The sequence below is a fragment of the Larimichthys crocea genome, chromosome VII, assembly GCF_000972845.2.
Source record: "Larimichthys crocea isolate SSNF chromosome VII, L_crocea_2.0, whole genome shotgun sequence".
Classification (NCBI taxonomy): Eukaryota; Metazoa; Chordata; class Actinopteri; family Sciaenidae; genus Larimichthys; species Larimichthys crocea.
The window spans coordinates 14,639,252-14,663,884 of record NC_040017.1 but is presented as its reverse complement, the minus strand read 5'-3'; the positions used below and the strand labels follow the sequence as shown (position 1 = coordinate 14,663,884).

The 24,633-nt window shown below is 40.4% G+C and overlaps 1 protein-coding gene across 2 annotated transcripts in view; it reads left to right on the top strand.

Moving 5' to 3' along the window:
• The first annotated feature begins 5,951 nt into the window (after positions 1-5,951).
• The window catches only part of LOC104922878 (cGMP-inhibited 3',5'-cyclic phosphodiesterase A), a 50,308-nt gene continuing 31,626 nt past the window's right edge, over positions 5,952-24,633 (top strand). The window contains exon 1 of one of the 2 annotated variants that reach the window (XM_019272496.2): positions 5,952-8,526. In XM_019272496.2, the coding sequence (XP_019128041.2) occupies positions 7,594-8,526 (933 nt within the window). In that variant the 5' untranslated portion in view covers positions 5,952-7,593. The remainder of the gene's footprint in view (positions 8,527-24,633) is intronic. The other variant, XM_019272497.2, reaches the window with a different exon arrangement.

The window sequence follows — 24,633 nt, the reverse complement described above, 5'->3', positions numbered from 1 at the left end:
TCACACTAGATGAGATACTTGTTTGGAGAACAACAAGAGGCCTTTGGAGTTGCACACATAAACAGACATGTGTGAACATGGCCTGTGAATGAATAACACTGTTTTGATTCTCCTTCTCTTTTTTAAAAAAACAAAATGAAACAAATTTAAATTTTTTGTTAGGTCACGTAGATGCCCGCTCTACACAAATGCAAAATATTCATTTGCATATTGTAATGTGAGAGTAGGTGCAGCATATTGTTTGTTCGTTTTGTTGTGCTTTATTAATGAGTCCATGTATGGTGTGTGCGGTTGCTTGCTCATTGCGCTTTATTATGACGTCTTATTGAGTCACTTGCTGACATAATTAGCTTTGTGTCAGTCATTCCACCTGGATTCACCTTGAGCCACAATTTGGCATAGGTGTATTCTTACAGTACGCATGCATTACCGTGTGTTTGTATGATTTAAGTGTGGACATTTTGTAGTTTGAGAAGTGCCAGAGTTAAAAAAACAAAAAACAAGCATGCTGCACTGCTCTGTCTAATCTGATGGAAGAAAATTCTGTTCACTGTGAGGTGAACTCGTAAACATCTGTCTGCATGTGTGCACACGGATGCACAATACATGCACGTACAGATTTTTACACCAGACGGTCTGATCTTTTATGACAATAAGCTTCAGTGTAACAAGCCAGTGTAATTCCAAGGCATCCACAATATTGTTTTCATTTTAAATGAAACTGAACAATTACTGAATACTTTTGTGATTACGCTGGATAGACTTTAAGCTGTAATCAATATTTTGATGTGACCGTCTACTTTTCTTTTTGTACATTTGCCTAAAATATCACCACATGGAAACATAACTGATGTTGTGGAAGAGCCTCATATTACATAAAACTGTAAAAACTATCAAACAGCCTCATCTTGTAGTCTGATCTTGTAGCTCACATATAAGGTGACATGAGTTTCTATATGATTCATTGGTATTTTCTCTAGGCTGTCACACCTCACGTTTCTTCATCTTAAGCCACTAATACAGCCATACCAGGTTAGACCTTATATTTGTTCTGTTTAAGTGGGATTTGTAAATCTGAGTAGCCCTTCTTTATCTGTGTGTGTGTGTGCATGTGTGCGTGTGATATCCCAGTGGATCACGGTGGTTTGTAGATAACTGGACAAACACAGAGAGAGAGGGGAGGGGGGTCAGTCAGAGGTGGCAGATGTGAGAAGGATACACATAAGAATGGAGGGACTATGTGCAAATAAATTGGACTGAGACCAGTGGTGAAGCACAAGTACAGCTCCTGATAACACATCTGTCCTTTTCTCTGTCTCTTTATATGGTCAGGTCGCACAGCACCATGCATACAAATAAAGGAGCGGATGAATACGCATACTCTTGCCACATCTCCCCCTTTTTAACCTGTAATCCCATAGATACAGCACACACCACTGTATACATGCTACATACCTACATACATGCAAATACATGTGTGCAATTGCAAATATAGAAGTGCTTTGAATGTCTCACAGCCTGTGCGGTTGACTACCTGAGTTGAAGTGACACACACGCACACACTGAGGCCCCTATCACAGCCTTGATAAGCAGTTTTTTATCCATGGATTCCTGAAGGGTTAGCAGACACAGCTTATCAAGCTACTGACGCAATGCCATCCTGCTGCCCAGTAAAGAGACTCTTTCTAGTTTGACCAACAGGGACTGACTGGTTTGGTTGTGTTTCCTGCTCTGGTCTGATGACATCAAGCAGCAGCAGGAGTCTGTATTAGGCTCGGCGCCTGTTCCAGTTTGAAAGAAAAAAAAAAAAAGGTTGGGCAAAATATACTGTGGCTGTTCTGCTTGAGTCACAGATTTTTAGCAAGTTTTTCCCTCCTTGTAAACCATAGATAAGACATGTAAATATGACACAAGAACATTAAAATGCATATTTCATAACCACAATATGAATTTCTCTTCTCTGCTACCACACACACCCACACACACACACACACAAAAACCCATAAAGACAATTTGAGCTACATGTTCCAAGTCATTACTGGTGTGAACAGGCCACTGTTGGAGATTTATCCCTGGTGGAAAGTAACAAACAGGATATGGTACAATTTCTGCTGCGCTAACTCATAAACAACTTATAATCCGTCATATGGTAACAATTAAGGAGAGACAGAGCTAGACTGAACAAGGTGTGTGCATGTGTGGGGCGAGGGTAAGAGTGTTACATTTGTGCATATTAGAGTCATTTTGATATTTTCCTTTTTTACCAAAGCCGTTCCATCAAAAGAAATTGAATAAAATAAGTTCCATAGTTTGGTCGTGATCCCACCGAGCAATTTTTACATTATTTTCCATTTAAGATGACAACCACATAATTGTAGCTGTCTCAGCTAAATTTAGCTGATGTCTAAATCTTAGATTACACTGCATGACTTCTGGAGGATATAACAATAATAAAACTTCATGTTAAGGATATAAAACAGCTGTCTATGCATTCCTCACCACTGGATCACTGTTGGCATGTACTGTTCTTGTAGTGCATTTATGTCTTTTGCTTCGTCTGTAACAGATATCAGGCAATATTGATTAACTCACACTGAGGAGTTCCATAACGTCCTACATCATTTGCAATTCAGTCAATGTTTCTTACTAATGCATAAAACACTACTTGCTCCATGTAACATGAATCAAAGCCATTATGAAGGCCTACAAGGTTTTGGACAGACTTTATTCTGAAGCTTCCTATGAGACTTTTCAATTCTTAGGACTGGTTTGTTTTTATTTGGGTGAAAGATTTAGTGAGAATTCAGTGTCTCTGCTCCAAAGTGTCTTCACGCAGTATTTCACTAAAATGTTTCAAGTGAAAGTAAAGACAGAGCTTCAATGTGTCTGGGAATGCAAACCATTAACAGTATTATCTCATTATTGTAAACGACTGAAAACTGTGAGTTAGAGTTCTTTGGCTTTCCCACAGATCATCTGACATGTTAGATAGATAGAAAAGCAAACTGTTTTCATGATCAACAGATTTTTGGCTTTCTTCATGCTCATACATATTTTGCTGTCAAGCCAAGAGGAAGATGACACGACGTACTCTATTACACTTCTTGTCTGGATTGATCAGTTAGTCACTTGATCTTCTTTTTTTGTTAATAGCTACTAAACGAAGACCTTCCTTCCTTGTTCCTTCTTCCTTGTTTGATGGAAAAAAGTGAAAGTAATCAGTAAATTTGTGCGTTTTGTTGAGAGCAATGAGTTGTGTGTCCTTGGAATACAGCCTCTACTAAGTCGCTGTTGGTGTGTTCCTCTGCACCCAAAACTGTAGAGTGCCACAGGCTCACGTAAAGAGTTTCCCCCTCGGAGCAGGAAAGGGTCAAAGCAACACCTTCAAATAACATATCTGATGTTTAGCAAAACACAGAGAGGCAGAGGGAAGGAGTAAGAGAGATCAGTCATTTCACTGCTGCACTGCCCCCAGAGACACAGTCCCTTTTCTCTCTTTGCATTCGCACATGTACGCAGACTCAACATATGCATGCATAAACACACGCAGGGCAGCAGCATTGCCTGTGTTCTTCTCATTTTGACAGGCACAAGCACAGGCGGTCTGTTGTCTCTGGCAGCCAAACAACTGGCCAGTGACGTCTCTTCGGCCCAATGTGTCAGAACATGACGAATAGTTTTATGAGCCATTATCCAAAAAGGTTACGACAACAGGAACACATGCTATAATGCCTAAAAAGCAGAAGTTTATTCAAGAGCACAGGCAGCAGAACAAGGCTGTAAATCTACCCTTGTGTATAGTGTGTGAGTATAAACCAAAAGCAGTAACACGTTTTGGGTTATGCTTAAATTTTCACATAGCCACAAAATAAATAACAAGGAATTGTGCATGCATACAGTTGAATATGTGTCTGCGTGAGACAGTTGGGAAATTCTTGGCGTGTTATCAAGTTAGATTATTGCTTTATCCGACTCATTTTGTGCAACAGTTTCTCTTCTCCACAGAAAAGCATATTCGAAATTCGAAAATCAAAACCCACTCTTGATTAGAATTGGCCCACGACCCTGTAACATACCTCTTGGTGTCCTTCTGTGTGGTGCAGAGGGTATTTTTAGCTTCTTAAAAAAAATGTGTAACACTGCATTTCTTTCTCTGTGCATGGCCAAATCTTTAGAGCCCGGAGCTCTAAGTTAACCATGACAAAGATAATTAGTCAACCATAACAAAATTAAAAAACTGTTATCATTATGAGTCACCCCTTAATTTGGAAAAAGCTGCAGTGTTTAGAATATTCAGGCTGCTTTATAGTACTATTCACGCTCATGATTGCACCTGGTGTACTTTTGATGCCCTTTCACTGTGTTCTAATAAATGGGAGCCATGTGCCCTGAACATATTTGGAGTTCTATTTTCAGGGGGTCTTATTTTTAAACCCAGCATATTATTTCTGGCTTTTTAGGGTGATATGGCTACTTTTTGTATCGCAACTCAACTGATTTTGGTACTCCGTCACATGCAATTCAAAGTCACACGCCATATCAGTGTAAAGTGGTGGCGCACGTGAGGAAAGAAACATTCTCTTTCTCACTTTCTCTTGTTATTGCTATTTACTGCCACAGGATCACAATGTGCATAATGTGTTTTTTCATTCCACTGTGTCTTAAAAGTTCTCTGTAACTTGAAATTGGTTGAGATTATGAATTGATATATGACAAATAGGCAACCCTAGTCTTTTTAGTGATAATTATCTTTGAAGAATTATTATGTTTTTGTTACCTTTTATATCCACAAACGCCACACGTCCACTTCTATGGAGTCCACCACATCATGTTTCTACAGCAGTCCAAAATGGACAAACTGAACGCTGGCTTTAAATAGGAAGGAGAAGGTGAGGCAAGGGTGTTGCAAACACCACTATATACCACTAAATCCTAACCCTACACACTGGTCCTTTAAGATTGTACAGCTACAGTCCTGTTGTATACCAGAGACATTACATCAGCTTACAGGAACAGTTTGTGAAGAAGTCCTGTCACCCTCTCTGACAGGGCTGAATTAAATTGGCTCGTTTATATATTGTGACAGTATAAATATATACTATCAGGATGTATAAGTGCAGTTGTGTAAGCAACCACAAACAGATAACGTGACGAAAGACAAAAATTAAGCACACAAGGGCACACACGCACATCCAGTTCTCTTCAAGCACTCCACAATGATAGATACCACTGTTACAACACTTCCTCAGTATAACTGGAGGAGAGTGTCTGGACAACATCTCTGAGGGCAAAGGTCAAAGAATGTTATGATCATGAATAACATTGCCAAAAAGTGATTTACAGTGTGTTAATACCGATGTACGGCAAAGACAGGGCTGAACCCTGCTGGAGCCAGCCCAGGCTGAGTCTGCTCCTTTATAATACCTGTGGGTCACCATGTAGGTCCGTGTAACAGCTCAGGACTGTGACTGTAAAGTGGTTTATCACTTTGGAAAATTGTCAACCAGTACAATAAAATGAAGCTAAAACTTAACTATCTGGCTCTAGTTTGGCCCTCCTGACGTCCAAAACAGCGTTCTATGGAACTTGAATAAACAATTTGTACTGGCGTACGTCCACTGTACATTGTGATGGGATGATGAAAGCATGAGATTTATGCCCTGATTGCGCTCGACTGATTGTACTGACCCATGTTGTGTAACACCACTGTAATAAAACCCTGTTCCTATGTTACATCATAACTCAAACTACTAGTGGGGGGTACAGGAGAGACCTCATGAATTTCTGATGCATGTATACGGAAAACAACATAGATCCAATCTATTAAACAGGTGTTTTGACTCCTTTGTCAGCGATTCAGACGTAATACAGCATTCATCAAATCGAGTAAGTTTTATTTATGTAACCAAATATTACATATCATAGATTTACCACAGCCTCTGTCCTTAGACCTTCGAATGATGTTTAAATAGGAAAAAATGGAAGAAACCACAGAAAGAGCAACAGAGGACAGATATGCAATATAGATGTTCTCTGTACAAATTGGACCAGCATTGTAAAATTACAGCACGGAAACTCAGGATGACAGAATTATAGACGGTGATACTGAACCGGAAAGAAATTGAGCTAAAGGACCTGCTACACAAACACACAGGGGAATGAGAGAACTAAGCTTGGACACCCATGTGCTTGTGGGACAACAACCAAAAAACGAACAAAGAGGAGAGATGTAGTGTTTTTCAGAAAGTTTATAAGTATTCTTATCAGGTTGTAGGCTTAAAAGATCAATTGAGACTGATACCGACATGCCATTAACCAAAGAGTATCTAACAGTAAGTCTGATCTGACTTAGGTAGGGAGCCAGTGAAGAGAAGTTGGTGTAAAATTGTCACATTTTCCGGCTTTTTTTCAGATTTCAGCTGCAGCATTCCCAACCATCTAAAGACTTTTAGCACAAGACAGGCCTGACAAAAACACACACACACACACACACGCACACAAAAAAAACACACAATACATTTATTTTCACAGAACCAGTTTGAATAAATAATACTATGTAAAAGAGATGACAGACTTCAAATAGCTTTATCTGACTGCAGCACATCGTTTTAAATCCTCTCATAAAATGTAGGGCAAACAGGTGAAGGCTTCTAACTTGTCCTGGGCCAGACTGCCACACAGGAGGCAGAGGATGATGTGATTTAGGATTTTAATCCAGAACAAAAAAAAAATCATGGGTAGCAAGATGATTATTGCTCGAGCTAAATTCTGCTGTTTGCAGTTTGTGGGATTGTGCTTTTTTTTTTTCCAAGTTATGACGTGTCTGTTATACATCCATGAAAATGAACCACTGGGTGCATATGACAGGTTATAAGTGACCTTAGACGAATAAATGATATAGTGTAAAGTTGTGTGGTATGATATCCCCTTTTCTGTCTCCTGTCATATTTATACAGTGGAGCCAGGGGTACCTTTAAAATGTATTACAGGATTACTGTAGTTAATTCGCGTAATAGGCTGCTCCATCTTCCAGAACAAGTCAGGAAATCTTCATGTAAACATGGCATCCATCCACTGCGAACTGAGTCACGACCAGTGCACACTGGAGCCGGCAGAATGAACAGAAACACGGGGAGGGGGGAACTGAAACGTGATGGAGGAATCACCGAAGCGGCACAAAAAAAGGGATAGTGTCTAGTGGGAGGGGAGAGAAGGAGAGAGAGACTTTGTGGAGGAGGCAGTGGCCTAGATGTGTGAAACGCCAGGGGTTGCTTTTTTGGTTCACTGGTTGACTACCAGGGGGCAACTCAGTAGTAGACCAAATGAAATGGGGAAGTTCTGAACCACAAAACTAAAAGAAAAGTTGTGAGCTCCCTACACGCCTACATTTTTGAAATGATATGCACACTTACTGAACTTTTGTTTTGGATGCAAGCGTCACTGACCAATGTTTTGGTGTCAGCTGCGCACAGGGGACATGCATGATCAAGGGAATTATAGGTGGAACATGTAGACGCACAGACACTCACACACAGGAGTTAAATCTATTACTTTCTCGGACGGTCAGCGCAGCATTCCGCTTGACTGACAGCGATGGCCTTGGAGGCAGACAGCGACAGAGGTTCATCAAGAAGCGCTCATGAAAAATATCCCCGGGCAGCGTTGGAGCGCAACGGCTACGTGAAGACATGTGTCACCCCGTTGTACCAGGACGCAGGGAGCCAGTCGTGGCTTAGACTGGCCGTGACATGGACTTGCCGAGGAGTGTCGTCTGCGGTCTGCGTTGCCTTCGTCTCCGTTATTCTCGCTCTGCTGCTCAGATTGGTCGACTGGGATGCAGGCAGCAGCAGCAGCAGCAGCAGCAGCAGCAGCAGCAGCAACAATAGCAGCGGCTCCGGCTCTAGTCTTCATTTCGCGGCTGGCTGCGCTGTGGAGCTGCTTTTCACTGCGTGTTACTGCGTCTCCCCCGTTTTTACACTCATATGTGCCTTCTTCTGGGTCGGACTGTATCTGATTCGCTGCGGGGTGCTCATCCGTACCGCGGTTTTTTTGTTAGTGGTGTGCCACTTGGGCGAAGCCGCGGCGCAGTCCCTCCTGCGCGGCGCCGAGGAGCAGCTGCTGTCCCTCCCCGCAACCCTGGTAGTCCTCGGCTGCCTGGGCAGCGGGGCTCTGCTGGTCGTCCGGCTGCGTCAGGGAGTGTCCATCCTCGTCTTCATTAGCGTCATCAGGGCCGTCTCCCTCGTCTCTCTGAGCAGAATCCGGGCCAGCTGGAGACCCTACCTGGCCTACCTGCTGGGGCTGCTGGGGGTTTTGCTTGCGAGGTATGCTGACCGGCTCTTGCCGGCCTCAGGGACCAGCGGGACGGGGTGCTGTGGCTCTGTGACCGGGGCGAAGGAGGAGGACATCCCTGTCTTCAAAAGGAGACGGAGGTCCAGCTCCATAGCGGCCTCGGAAATGATGGCTCACAGTCAGAGCAACAGCAAGTCCCACCGCAGGACTTCGCTGCCATGCATTCCGCGGGACCAGGTAAGACATGTTCAACTTTGGACGTCTGAACTCGATCACACTGAATGTTTTGCTTTTGATTCTGCTTCATGACCTTTCAACAACTAGAACCAGAACGCTTTTGCTATCCTCTCTCTTTGGCTGATGGCATGTGTGACAGCTTTACGCGCGTCTCCTTCATGGCAAGGGACCAAACGGGACAGCACTGCAATAAGACGCTTTATTATGATGATAAATGATTTGTTTGCCCCACAGGCCTTCACCTACAGTTCCTGTGACCTATTGCCGGTACAGTATGTTTGTGAATTACGACTGCTATGCGGTTTTATGAATTGCAACAGCCTCCACACCGCGCAAACACTGCTGTTTACCTTCGCTCTGACACTGCTGTTAATTTGGCCATCATCATTGTGCTGTGCGCGCTGTGTTTGTGCTGCTGATAAGCAAATGGATGGTGCACTTTGCATGCCAAGTTGTGCCTGCGACTGTGTGTGTGTGTGTGTGTGTGTGTGTGTGTGTGTGTGTGCGTGCGCGCATGCATAGGTGTGAGGTTACATCTAAATATTTTGAGAGCCTCTGTTTATCGTGTGTGCTGGCCAGTAGTGTGGTGCACGTGTTTCCAGACTTAACACATGATGGAGCCAAATTTGATACAAATGTGTCCTCACAAGAACCTCTTCTTGTTGTTGCATGTTATGATTATTTCAGGGGTGTCAGTGAACACATAACAGCAGGGAGGGTTGGTTGTAATGTGATGTGTTAATTTAAATGAAACACAAGTATCCATGCTTTTTAACTCATTGATCCCAGAGGTAAACTCTGAGTGTGAAGAATATGTGCCTCATGATAATTAGCTGGATGTGACCAAAAATCCATGAATGAGATAGATGTGCTCTGCTCTACTAGTTCAATGAACTAAAGCTTGAAAGACAACCTTGTTGGTCGTGCTGCTAACATCATAAAATGGCATTGATTTCAGCTCATCTGAAAAACATTGTAAGTGTGACACTGTTTATGATTATTTTCTATAAATTAGTACGGCAATATCTGGTTCATGTTCTGGTTTAATGCGCAGATGTAGAGATGTGTATGTTACAGAGCAATCTGTTTTCTGACTGTGATTGACCCCTGTGGACTGGCATACCATAATATATCAAGCTGGTTTATGAAGAGAATCGTGCCTCCATGAATGCTGATTGCTTTGGAGCCTCGTGGAGAACAGGCAACATCCAAGCTGAATTGTCTTTTGTTTGGAGTTTGAAGTCTCTCATTAAATATTTTGTATTGCCTTGTTTCCACATAGATAATGTTTAATTTACACAGTTTTCCACATCTCATATGTCCATATATACTTTGTGTTTGTTGAATCTACAATGTTTAGATAACCTCAATGTTGAGCCTCTACCTACTTTGCAGTTAAGGGAATCAACTGTTTTAGTGTCACACCATGACTTGACAGAAAGTTGAGTGTTCACTTAAAAAAAACGAGACCCAATTTAAAGCACTTTTGAGACGCGTTATGCCCTGCAGGATTAGACTGACATCCGCATTAAATCTTTCTTTTTTGTGCGGTGTATCATACTTATAACCGCTGAAGTGAACAGTAACAGTTTTTGATAACACAAATGTGTGCAGGGAAACATAGGACTGTAGATGCATTGTTGAAATCAAACATTCATCATGTTTAGGCCACGTGATTTCTGTGCTGACAAAGAGCCTCTGATATGTTTGCGTGAGACTCACCTGCTCACCCACTCATTTTTGCATATCATGAAAATATACCTATCTTATCTGATGTTGTTATTTACTGCCCGAGTGTTGACCTCCCTCTGGAACAAGTGCATCCACTGATCATCCTTTCATACCTGCACTTGTAGGTTCCTCTTATGGAGTCTTTGCCTCCTAATTGTGCTTATGGCCTCTGGTGACAAACTGAGATAAACACAAAGAGATTTGAGTGGAATAAATGAGGAGGATTGGAGATAGAGACGGTGATCCACACGCACGTATACAGTGTGGATTCACAGTGATCACCCTGAGTAGGTGAGCTCGTGTCATACTCACACATGTATGGCTTAGCTAAAGAAGCAGTAATCCTCACTGATTACACTGGCCTTTTTTTCTCCTTTGTTGCAACCTTGCCCTGATCTCATTTGTAGATTTTGAGACTAGAGATGGAATGAAAATGTGGCTGAGAAAGAAAAGCTTAATGGCACTAATTAAATGGCTCATCACTTCTCTGCTTTTGATTTGCAGTGTAATTGTAGTTGACAGGGTAAATGCTCGGGGGTATCCACCTCACAGTGGGATGATGGTTTACTCTGCTCATTGTTTGAAGTGGGGACCATGTGTGTCCCTGCACACTAGCCTCTGTACTTTATAGCTACTCTAAAGCTTTGTCATTTTCCTGAATATTATTAGATTTTCTGTCAGATTAGATTTATTCTATCTAGATTCTTGTATTGCTCATTCAATTTCTGCACTATGCATTACTTTTTTTTTTACAAATTTTCTGCATAATGCATTACTCAATTTCCTGTTTTCTTTTGAAATAAAATCCCCCAAAATAGTAACTCCTTTTGTTATTGTAGCTCTTCATTTGGTTACACAAGTGCACGTGTTATCCCAGTAGCAATAGCCATACATTTAGCTTTTTTAAGAAGAAACCTATTATTAGTGTTATTATTTGTGTTGTAAGTGCAATTTATGTGAGATTGTGTGTGGATGATAGTTTCACTATCACAGCACATCACACACACCTTTGAGAGTGCCCTGATCTGGAATCACACATGTTGTCCCATCTCCCAAATTTCATTTGCTCACTTGGAAGCTGAGGCCGATCCCACATCAGCTACCACAACTCTTGATGCTTGGTTGTTCATTGCAAATTGGTATCCAGGGAACGCTGAGTTAGTGGACTATCTGTACTATTAGAATAGCTCCATTACCCGTTCTACCCCGTCATGTCTGGAACAGGACTGATGACAAATTGAACATTAAAACTTAAAAAAAAAAAGCCCAAAAAACTCACAGATGACCAGATGCTGAGGACGGCGTGTCCTCCTGTCACCTGCTCTCGCTTTGTAATCTGTAGGACCAGTGAGCGGAACATGGAGATTGATGTAGGGCACAGAGAGAGAGGAATATAAACAAATGGATTGCATTTTGTAGAAGGTAGAAAGGAGGAATTACCAAAAATTGTACAATTTTCTAGATTACTGATTCTTTTTACTTGTAGTCGTAAATAAAACGTGTTTACTAAAGCCTGCTGAAGCTGTAAACAGTGTTGATGAGAGCAGAGAGTGCGAACTAAAACAAAAAATGTGCAGTATGTAAGGCCACAGCAATTAGCAAATATTAAAAGATGCTAAAAAGATACACAGAGCTGCAGAGTTGGGTGATAAATCTCTGCTGGCTTGTCACTGTCAGTGACCCCTTTCACATGGACTGTTTCAGCTTTGTTTCTAGTTAGTTTATATCACCAATGCTTGGGCTAATTTTACATGTGAGTTTTATACTGTTATTATAGTAACATGCAGTTTAATAAACCTAGTTAACTTTGCTTGTGGTTTATTGATTCATGCTGTCAGGCTGCACAAGATCTACTTTACATCACTTTATAAGAGAGTCCAAATTCTAAGTATAAACTATATTCAACGTATACTGTTCTCAAAAGTTTACATAATCGAGTGACGCATCTGTACCATGAACTGTACATTGGACACTACACCTGTCAGTGACAGTGCTGCAAAATGATTTATTAGTGTTTATTCACTTTAGAATAAGCTTCTGAGTGTTTATTATGAAAGCAATGGTAAATGAGTGAACACAGCCATATCGTGCAGCCCCATATGTGAACATGACCCCTTGAGTGAGAAAGTAAAAACGCAGCTGTTATTATTCAATGTTTTGAGAATACATTTCACACCCCCTGATGCCTCTTACTACTGCTGCATGTTGTCAAACTAAAATGGACCTTTGCATGAACACACTTTGTCCGTCACGGACCATTTTCGAAAACCTGCCATGTGTCCATTCACTTGAGGCTTTACAGAACAGACATTTAAAGACAAATTAAACAAATGAGTCAATTCAGTTACGCACATTTCTTCATCTCACCTACTCCCTCCTTCTCTCCTGAAGTCCCTCTCTGACACAAACACACACAGTTTGTAGGTACAGTTTATCCATACTGTAGATAATGAAGCTCTCCAGAGTGCAGTTGTACCTGAGAGAAGCGGGGGTTTTCATCAAGCGTTGGTTGTGCAGTATTTATGAAGCAGGCTGGTGCAGCCTGCCAAGCCAGAGGCAAGACAGGCACTCTGCTCAACTGGAAGCTGGAAAATAGCATCGGCTCAGCTCTGTGGCTTTATTTTTGTATATATATATTTTTTCTTTTTAAGGTGAATGGGATTCATTGTGTCGTTGTTGTACTGTTGTGTATAACAGAATTCCCCTAATTAATGTAATGAGAGGTTCCTAAACTAACTTCTGTCTAACTTCACCCAGAGCTCTTGTGTTTTGATAGAAGTTGTTTGTGTTTTAGCCAGGGTCTCCGTGGGATGGGGATTTTGGGGGGAAAGGCCTCTGCTAGTGGTTTTCGGGTCACATGCAATTGACAACCACTCGCTCTTTACAAGATAAAGACAGCTAAAAATAGAATGTCTAAAAAAAACAAAAACAGCAATATTTCCAAGTATTTTGTTTTTTTATGTTTCATCATGCAGTTTTTCTTCTTCCACCACTACACCAAAATGTTAGCATTCAGGCACTCATCCAAGGCCATCAAAGTTATGGTGAAGTTGCAATGCACGCAAGTGCAACGCTTTTTTAGAAATCTTTGGTCACTTAAAAATGGAGGTCAGTCCTTTGAATAAGGCTATACTGCGTCGCATAACATATTCATCATCTCATCATCATATACAGCATCTGCGTGAGAGAGGAAGGCGAGAGGGAGGGAGAGAGACAGATTTTAAAGCAGTGACGTGCTCAGAGATCTATTTGAGGGAAGGCCCACATTCTCTCATTGACGCAAATACATTTCCAGAGAGACACACAACCTGTTCCTGTTGCCAGAGCTATCTGACTTTGTGTGGCATCGAGGCTTGTTATACCTTTTATTTAAATTATGGAAAATCTTTGTTTTATGTGTTTTATTTGTGTTTTTATGCACAATAGTTACATTTAAACTTTAATAGGATTACAGTTAGATAAACACAGACATAGATAAACAATAAACCATGGTTACAATATGATTGATGAAGGTCAGGCAACTTTTGTATACAGTTTGTGTACACATGGTTACAAACATCAGGTGCAAGGTCAGTTATGGGACACAAATGATATTTTGTGTTACATTAAAATTTTGTTTGTTGTTCACACAAACAGATTAATTAAGGTCATTTTTGATTGAGTAATTTAATTCATACATTTCTTTAATTCTTGAAAACGTTACTGCTAAACTTTTCATAAGGAAGATATTCAATAGAGCAAAGGTCACCAGATACTAAGAATGATTTGTACCACTCATGAAAGTATTGCAATAAAAAAAACCCACAACTCTGCATCATGTTTAAGGTTGTACTTGTCCCACCAGTGTATACATCTAAACAATATATCTGAACTATAGCAAGCACCATTTCATCTATTGATTTAGTCATCAATAAGTTGTTCACTGTGAGTTTGGTACTAGCTGATGGCGCATCTTAAAGTTATGGACTTCATTCATGAAGTCATTTTCATGTGATTGAAATGGAGCATGAATGCATGCATGTCATACAAGAAACACAAAACATTCCTCATCTGCATATTGTACCTATCACATGTCTGAGATATAAAAGGGGCACATGCCTCTGCTTGTGTTTGTGTGTGACAAACAGAAAGAGATTTTATACCTGTGTGTGCAATTGAGAGCAAAGTGAACCGGAGTCAAATTCCTCGGCCAATACCTGGCCAAATAAAATGATTCTGTTTCTGATTCTGAGATAGAGAGAAGTAGCAAATTTATGTTTTATATAAAAACATGTAGCGTTGTGATTAACTAATTATCTAAAGACTAACTGGGTATAGATTGTCGGATATGTCATGCATGCCTCTATTGATGGCTTAGGACTTATAACGGTCTCTCACTCCAAAATACATGTATATAAATTATTGATAAAACGCCTGGTATTAATTTCTCATTAGAGGCTCCTGTGCATATTCAGATGAACTATCAACCGTCCCACTCTCAGGCACTCTTGATTGTTAAATCATTGTTATAAGAAGAAAATGTAAGATAGATAAAGCAAGGCTTTAAAGAGTGGTGGAAAGAAGTGGAGTGCAATGTGCAGAAATGAGGTAACGTTAGAGAAAACAGGAGGCCAGGCCTGTGTTGTCAGCGGTTCAGCTGTGTTCCTTGAATGGATTGTTTCATTCAAAAGAAACAGACAGCCACTAAAGTGGAACATAGAAGGGAAGATACATTTAAAACCAAAAAAAAGCACATTGTGGCATTAATACAGGCTGCATCCAGCCTCAAGCAGCCGTCAAATAGCCAAATGTGTGTGTGTGTGAGAGAGAGAGACGAGGGAGGGGGGGGGGGGGTGTACAAACTAACTAGAGGGGACCTAATGGAGGACCACTGCGTGAGAGAAGAGCAGAGAGAGAGTGAGGGGAGGGGAAAGAGAGAGTGTTGAAAGATTTGCTGGGGAGGGTGAGGAAAAGAGGGGGAGTGAGAGGAGGTTTGCTGCCAAGCACAGCAGAAGTGTTGATGGTAAAAGGACAACTATCTGGTCCCTGTGTTCAACCTCTCTGCTGCTGTTCTAAACACACCATCGCTCTGAGCTCTCACATGGACTCACAGACACACTGTTGAGGCAAGTTTGTAACGGTCGCATTATGGCTTGTGCGACAGATACTGCGTACGTGTGTGTGTGTGTGTGTTTATCACCACGTAATGTGAATATGGCTCGATGCCATATGCTCCCACAGAGAGAGGATAGGGCTGGGGAAAGAGAGCAAGAGCAAGAAAATGTGTGTGAGAGTGGCCTCCACAGCTTGCTCCTCAAAGGCAGTAGCAAATAATTTTAACCTGGCCTGGCCACTACTGTATACATGTGCTCACACACACACACATACGCACACATACACATACAGTGGCTTCCCTGCTGGCTGTCCAAATGAGGTTTGGTGGCCTTGGACAAGGATTGCCTTGTTACTTGTTTCAATGGTGTGTTTTAGCTCCAAAATATGTTTGGTGAGAGGTGAGAGGAGGAGGGGTTGGCCTGGGCAGGGGGCAGCATTGACGAGCAGAATCTAGATCTGTCCATACGTCTGTCTACGCGTCTGTCTACTTTTCTCTGGCTCTCTAGTAAACACCCTCACCCATGTGGACGGTCAGCAGGTGAAAGCTATAAACAGTTCTGCTCGGACTGTTTTGTATGAGTGCTTTACTTTCATGACATAGTTCAGCTTTTAAAAAAAATCTAAAGTGCAGTTCACTTTTCTCAGCAATTAGGGATTCTCAGTTTTTACCTATTCCTTTACTCTACTCCCAGTTTGGGAATAAGTTAGGGGCTGTGTTATATCACAGCTATGCCCTCGCTAGGTACCCATTTATTTTAGTTGTTATAACAAAGAGTAAATCCCATGAAAGGTTGAGAACCAACAAAGAATTTATCCTGTTAACAAGCAGTACCAGCCATGTACATGCCGCAATGACACTATCATCCAAAAACTATTAAAAACACATAAAAGAGTCATACTGTTGCACCGGGTAACATTTTTCCTCGTTTTTTATTATAAATATAGATAGTACAATGTACTCTCAGCTCATCTGTGTTATATTTCCTCGAATAGCACTATAGGAATATGCCATCCATATGCCAATAGTGTTTGGAAGAAAGTGGAGCTATTCCAGGCTGTGGTGACTTGTTACCTGCAGGGAGGTTATGTTCTCAGTGCCGTTTGTTTGTTTGTTTGTTTGTCAGCAGAATTCTGGAAAAACTTCTGGCCTGAATTTCATGAAACTTTGTGGAAGAGTGTAGCATGGGCCAAGGAAGAACCCATCAATTTTGGAGCAGGTCTCACTTTTGCTAACACTGTAAGATAAGTCAATTGCAATACAGATATATTGTATACAGTGGCTGTTTGAAGCCTGACACTTGACATAGTGCAGCCATGCCACCGATAAGTGTAAAGCTGGGAGAAAAGACTAAGGGTCAATGCGGCTACGAAGCTAAAGTGATAATTCATGAGACAGTGAAGTATTTATAAGTTTTGGAAGCTGCAAAAAGTCTTTCTAGAATAATAGCTGTCCTTATTTAAGGCTGCATTTTAGTGTCTTTTAGCTCATTTTACAATACTTGGTCAGTGCCAAAAAGCAGATAGGCAAAGTCAGGGACTACTTGGTAAACACAGCAGAACATTTAGCTCCTAAAGATAAATATTTTGATGTAGACCAAAACAGTGCTGTATTAGACTTAGACATTTGTCAACTCTAAATAAATTATACTGCTGCTCTGTATATGCTGGATGTGTAAATAGGCAACTGTTTGGTAACATCAGAGCATATCGACTCTGAAGGAGACAATATGTCAGTCATATTTACAACTTGTTGTGATGGCCCCAAGTGCCCAAAAAATAAATTAAAATAAATGTCGCCCACACATTTTAATATTTCCCTTATTCTGTCTTGTGTTAGTCATAAACATTGGGTTTGTGTAATAATCTGTAGTTTTATTTTATACGTATTAAACTTGAAACGCATTCTATTGGCAAATTAAAGTGAAACCTCTTTCGTCTACGAGACCCTGTTTGGTTATTATTCTGCACAGCTAATGATGTGTGTATAACAAACATTACATAAAGACACATGTGGACACAAACTGTACACACACACACACACACACACACACACACACACACACACACACACACATACTTAGCCTGGCCTTGGCGAAGCTCCCAGATGTGCTGTGTCCTCGTAAAGCAGGACCTCTATTCAGATTGAGTTGAAGTGTCATTGCGGGTTAGATCACTAACCCAGTCAAGCGACGTCTCTCTGCCTCTCTTGTTCACACACACACACACACACACACACACACACACACACACACAACACATGCTGTGAGCTGCCAGCCTCATATGTATGTATGCTGCAAATGTTGCAACACAGTCCGCAGCTCCATTTCCTCAGCTATAGGGCCAGATACATAGCTTCTGTACTGTGGGTATAGAAGACACACGGATACATTTAGTTGTGATGAATACAAATCACTGCTGCTTTCATCACAGCCTTTCTACTCAGTGTTCACTATATCTATGCATCGTTGAACACACGCTCAAATACAGGTGTGTATGTGTGCATGTGTGTGTGTGTGTGTGTTTGTACTTCCTAGTGGTTTATGCTCGGTCAACAGTCCGCTGACAGCATGTTTGTCTTGGACGCCTCCAGCCTGCCTGTAGATTATCCAATCAGATAATCAAGGGTATAATTGCATCACATGCATCTGGGAGTGTTTTTCCCTTCCATTATCCCTCATAATGCACACATACACGTCACACTCACACACACAATACTGCAGATACACACTGATGACGTACATACAGCAGCTAATTGCCAGAGATTGTCTGTGTTGAGAGACAGTAAGTCCACTCATGGCCTCGTCTGGATGTAAAAATGCAAAAGCTGCGTCTTCACATGCTGCGCTCTGTTTTGACAGTTGAGCAGTCTCTGAGACTCTGGCATACCTGCTTCTTTGAAACTGGCTCTGAAGTTATTATAATGATGGGGAAGTGGACCGTGAAATGATGGATAAGAGAGTACAATGTTACTCTGCTGCCTCTGATGTTTAAAATGACTCACTTGAGATATTTCAAAATAGTCCATATTTTTAACTAGTGATGTCATTACATTGTACTGATGTACTGCCAAGGTTTTTACTCAGTTTGGTCTTTTACTGGAAGACATTTATTACTGCAGTTTGACTCATGCTTATCTTATCACATGCATCATTAATTACCAATGTAATGCTGTTTTGTGATGTGATATAATTAGCTTAGGAGTGTAATTGTTTGACAAAAGTTACATAACTTCATTGTCTCAACTCATATCTAACTAAGATGGACAGAGGACCAAAGGAATTGCAATGTTTTGTGTGAAGTTCTTGAGAAAACTGTAAGCAGCAGCAATACCAGAGGCCGGATAATCAGCCCATTCTGAACAGGCATGTTTTTAACAGGCACTGCACCAGTAGGATAATAATAATATAATAACAGACAAATCTTGATCCAAATGAAAAAAGGAGTTCAGCCACAAAAACACAGGATTTGAATCTCATTTCTAAATCTAATGGAAAGACTTTTAATACCAGAACTGACTCTGGACATAGGCCAAGTAAGTTATTTTTTGTGCCGTTGCACAGATACAACATTTGTTTCCATATTACACACCACTTAGACTTTGCAGTCGCGCCATAAAGGATGTCTTTCTTTTTCAAAAGGTAGATATGTCTTGCTTCACTGTTCCAGATTTAGATGGATTTCCACCTGAGTCTGGTTTCTTCTCATTTAATCCTTAAATGTGTATATCGACCTTTTCTTGCACATTAAGTTGATACAAAACCCAAAATCTATCTTTTTTTTTTTTTCTGGCATGCAACTGTTTTTGAAATCATGACATCTAAAATTCAGAGCAAAGCTAAGAAGCTATTAGATAAGCCTACATGAGAAGTCCCTACGGTCTAAATTGGAATCTGATCTCATGTCCTAAAATGAAGTGGAAATGCTTTTTTAAGTGAACATGCAAATTTAAACAGTAATAATACATTTATGAGATGTCATTTTAAATTCAGAATTTGAACGGCCCAGAGCTGTAAATGAGAACAAGTAGTAGTGTACATAACTGCACACTCGTGGATGCTTTGAGGCTGCTTAAACATATTTTGAGTGTCTCTTATTGAATTGATCAGATACATTTCAACCAATTCGATTTGTATTATAGCAGTGGTGATGTCAAAGTTTATGTAGTTTATATTTGAGTATGAACATGCTTTAGGGTAGTCAAATGGTGCATGAAATACAGGCATGTAAAAGCATCGGTGCATTGTTTTGTAGTCTTGAGCTGCAGTCTGGGTAAAGGCTTTAGTGACTTGATGAAATAGAAAACGTGAAGACATGAAAATGACTGGACCGCAGCATTAATTTGGGTAATATTTTCCCCCGGGGCATTTTGCCTCAGGCTTTGGGCATCTGTAGTCAAAAAAAATCTGTCTCACTCTTTCCCTCTTTGTATCTCTTTCATTCTCTCAGCCTTTCTCTGCCTCCCTCTCTCTTCTCTTTTTCTTTCTGTCGCTTTTTTGTCCGCCTGTCCCTCTGTGTTTTCTCTCCCACTCACCCCATTTCCTCTCTGTCCAACTTTCACAGGACAAATGCCAAAGGCAGTATTTTTGTGTCCTCAGCTGCCATCACTCACTGTGTTACGTAAGACACTGCTGATGTGTGTGCGAGAGTGTGTCTTTGTGGAGGAGACACTGTGAGTTTCGGTAGTGTCAAAAAAATATTTATCGGGGTACAAACAACATGACACAAAACTTTTGTCACTTTTTTCTCTCTCTATTATCCTTAGTCTGACTTCTTTTTGGTCGATGAGCACGTTTAAACTTTTAGAAATACAGTTCCCATAATGCTTTGGAGGATGTAAACAAGAAGTGTTGCTATGTGAGTTGCTGTGGGCTATAACTTGACTTAACCTTTTAGCTGCTTAAACTGCCGTCATTAATGTACAGACTATCTATCACTGTTATCCTGAAGAAAACTTAAAAACATGCAGATTTTAAGTCAAGTTTGTGAGTTTTAAGTAGCGTTGTTTTTTTTTGTTTTATGATTTCTAAGCGGATTTATGGATGTTTACTGATGATGGACATAAGACATCATAATACCTTGAAGGTGGAGGCAAACTGAATCTAAGTGTGTATCACGTCTAAGATTTGACTAAGTTTGGACAGCAAGAAGTTGTTCAAGTAGTTGCAACAATCATACTGCATGGGTTTGTCACCTTAATTGCCTCAATAAGCTGTGTGTTGATAGGCTGGATAAACTACAATAACTTAACTAATCCTGTTGTTTCTAAAACACGACTTGCACCTGTATGTACCTTATGCAGTATCTTAGGAACTCAACGAGTTCTCATTTTATATTACGCAACAAAGTGGTTTGTGTAGTGTGCCAGGGTAGGCTGGTTTGACCTATTACATTGCATTCAATTTCATTTTCATGCATGTTTACATTGCAGTGGTGTTGCTGGAATGACTTTGCTTGTTAACTGGAAAATATCATGGTTAAATAATAAAAAGGTGCATAGATGCCACGTTTAACCACCTCATAAAAGCACTTGTTTTTAGATGTCCTTATGAGGAAGTGTTGCCACAGCCTGTACAAAGCCCAAATACATAAATACATAAATACATATGCATTAAACGCAACAACATACCCACAAAAATAAACATCCAATACAGCACATACCGTATACCGTACCATATCCCAGTGCATTGTGTTTTATCATCTTTCAGCATATGTTTAAGCACGTATGGAGCAGAGAGTTTATTTCAGGTCAAGTTTCAGTATTTAGAAATAATTGGATCCATTCTATAAATGGCACCCTGTTTTCTCTGAGCTCTGGTAAAGCATCACGAAGTGAGCGCTTGGTTCTCATCTGAAGAGCAGACGAAGGAGTTGGCCTTGGGCTGTGATGTGTATACAGGATGGTACACACACACACACACACACACACACACACACACACACACACACACACACACACACACACACACACACGTATGTGTATGTGGTTCCTTTAGGCTTGATGCAGCTTGTGCTAATGTCAACTTGTTCCCTTCTTTCATTCAGCTTATTTTCTCCAACATCTTTGTCTCCCTTTATCCTCCTCCCACTTTTCCTCCCCCTTCTCTACTTCTCTCTGTCCAATCTCATTCAACGAGGAATTCAATGAGCAAGTCCTTATTGGATGAAGCTGCTCTGGTGTGGCATTTAGCCTGAAGACAGGGCTACCCAGAAGAGCCGCTTTCTTTCTATGGCTTTGTCCTCCTTCAAGTTTCCTATACTCTGTGTCTGTCTTGTTGTTGTCGGAGCAGTGTTTACTAAGTGTTATCTTTTGTGTACACACACAAGAGTCCTGGGTTTTGTATGGACTATACCAGCCTCTGTCTGCATCGCTGGTTGAGACAGGAGCAGCATAATGAATCGATATATTGAAATAATTATATCATCCTATTTAGTGGATACTTTGTATTTACAGGCCTCTACGAGGCAGTGGATTCATGTTTCCCTGGAGAAATTGCTCAGATAAACAGCCATAAAATAGTTGTTTCCTGTGGGTTTTGCACATGGCATTAGGCCTAGAATCTAAAAATAATCTTTTTTTCTGCCTTATATATTAATAATATTAAAGCCGCTACACACCAGTTGTTTACAGTATGTTGCCTGATTAGACCTCTTCTCAGGACCGTGTGGCCGTTTACACGCTGCGTTTGACTAGCTGCTCTGGCTTTGTTGCACCTGTCAGTTTGCAGTTTTACACAGTTTACAACTTTATTGTTGCCACTGGGTTATAAAGTTCGGTGACATCATGTAATTCCCAGCAAAGCTCCACCCACCTAGAGGTATAATTGAAAGGGCCTTTAAGTAATCCAAGCATTTTACCACACAGCAATCCTTATTTATATGTAATTTTTTTGTGCCCATGGATTTAAGATTTAATTAAGTACTTTTTATTTATAGTATCAGTAAAAATCAGTAGACAACATATATTGATGCTGAGTTAAAAAAAATTTTAAATGTAAAAAAAAAAAATCTTGAAATGAGGACAAAAATGCTACGCTTGGCTGAGGTGGAAAAGTGTCGATAAGAGCAAAATGCGACCAAGTGGAAAGGAAACTAAACTAGACTGAACGAATAAATCATGATGCACATGAAGCATGTGACTCCACTTTACTGAAGAGCCGAAAAATAGCAGCAGACGAAAACATCAGCAACATTCCTAATACATAAAACAAACATAAATGCCATATTTCTGTGTTTTCTACATTGTTTATCACTGTTAGAGGTTTGACTCATTCCAGGAGTTCAAATTCAAATCTACATGTGACTATATATACACATAAGCACATGACACAGAAGCTGAAGAACACGGTATATGTTATAGATCAGACAGCTTAGTTCAGGGTAAAGACTGCACTCCTTCATTTAAAAACTGCAACAGTAATATGGACACAGATGTTTTACCAGCATACACTTTACTGAGCTATGCACCGGTGATCGATTCTAATAACAAACACTCACCGTGCTGGGTCCTAATGCTGACTCTGTTTGTAAGTCTCATGATTCTGAGCTTTTTTTGCATCATAAATCGTGGGAAAAGGGCATAATAATTACATACAGAAGGGAGTTAATTAAGGGGCTTGGTCTGGTGGCACCACTGCTTGAGCAATTAATCTGGCTGTTTAGACGCAAACTAGACAGACCGAACCTTTTCAACCTTTTAATTATGTTAGAAAAATGTATGTTTTTACACAACATGAAACGCCCATAAATCTACATGTTTGTTTAGCTCAAAGCTGAAATGTTCTTAAATATGTCAGAAAGTGTTGCTTCAGCAGAAATGTTATCTTCCTCAAAGAGTATCATCTTGAAGATTTTGGAGAGGAAACATGAAAGAGCAAACCTTGAAGTACTGACTCAAAATGGGATGTAAGTCATTATGCATGCAGCTCCAAATGGAATACCAGTGTCTGGATGCTCACGTTGTTCCCATGGGACTCAGCCTGAAATGCTAACGCCCGCCAACGTCAGTGTCAATCAGCAAGAGCAGAAAGCTGACAGAGAGAAGTGGGTTGTGGGAGCTGTGACGCACTCTCCTCTCACAGTAATAGGAGTAGAGAATGACAAGCTGGCGTCAGTAGCCGTACATGGGTACAACAACGCGAGGGGAAAACACTCCACTTAGCCATGGAGCCTTGGAGAGAGGGAGGGAGGAAGACTGGGATGAAATGGTGTGTGTGCGTGTGTGTTCTTCAGATGAGTTTTGTGCATGCATGAGGGCGCGTTTGCGTGTGATGCAGCTTAATCAGTGAAGTAAAGATAACAAGTAGATGGTGCAAGAATAGGAATAGACATTGTTTTGAATGGTACAAATGTACATGTGTGTTGTCATTATTGTGCTATTAGTCAACATTCATTCATTCATTTGTTGCAATACAGTACATATTTTAATACAGATTTTTAAATCTTTTTTTTTTTAATGTAATGCAAAGTTCTGATAAAAGATCGTCTTTAAATGTACAAAGGTTTAATTTAACAGGAATGGGTGATATGGATAAAATCTCTCATTATTGGATACAGTCCATAATTTGATATTGCCACAGAGATATATCATAATTAATCTCTATAAAAGGATATCTGCATATGAAAGCAGAATCTGTAAGGTACCAAGGGCGGAAGCGATCTGGTTTCCAGAGCAGTATTGACCAATCGGGTTTGATCTGGCTTTTTTTTTTTTCCTATTTTATTTTTCACAGGCTACACTGGAAGCCCAGAAACATTGGCCGTTGTCTGAGATTGTATCATAATATATCTGTAAGTTCAGTTGAAGAACGAGTTACAGAAAACATAATCAGATGGAAATGGCAAATCCAGTGAGCGAGCTTGGGGTTTCAAGTGCAGGTGGGAAAATTTGTATCTTAAAAAAATCTTGAGGATATCTTCAAAGAACTAAATATTGTCAGCTAAAAACAAAAAGTAACGGTCGTGAACATCATACTTTTTTTTGTCAAACAGGAAACCCATATTATATATATTATTATATATATTCACTGCTATTGCAACACAGACAATTGAGTCTGTGTTTCCTGAAGTACTATGTCTACTATGTCCATGTGGTTTTCATTAATTTCCAGTAGTGAAGCATGTGGTCTAATTACTCGGTGCAGTCATATTAAGTATTTAACACATCAGCAGATATAAGGCATCATGCCACAGGACACATGATCACACGCAATTGCAAAACGATTGTTTTGTGAACTATTCATGTGTCACACATGAGAAGCAACTTTCAAAAATAAGACGTACAAA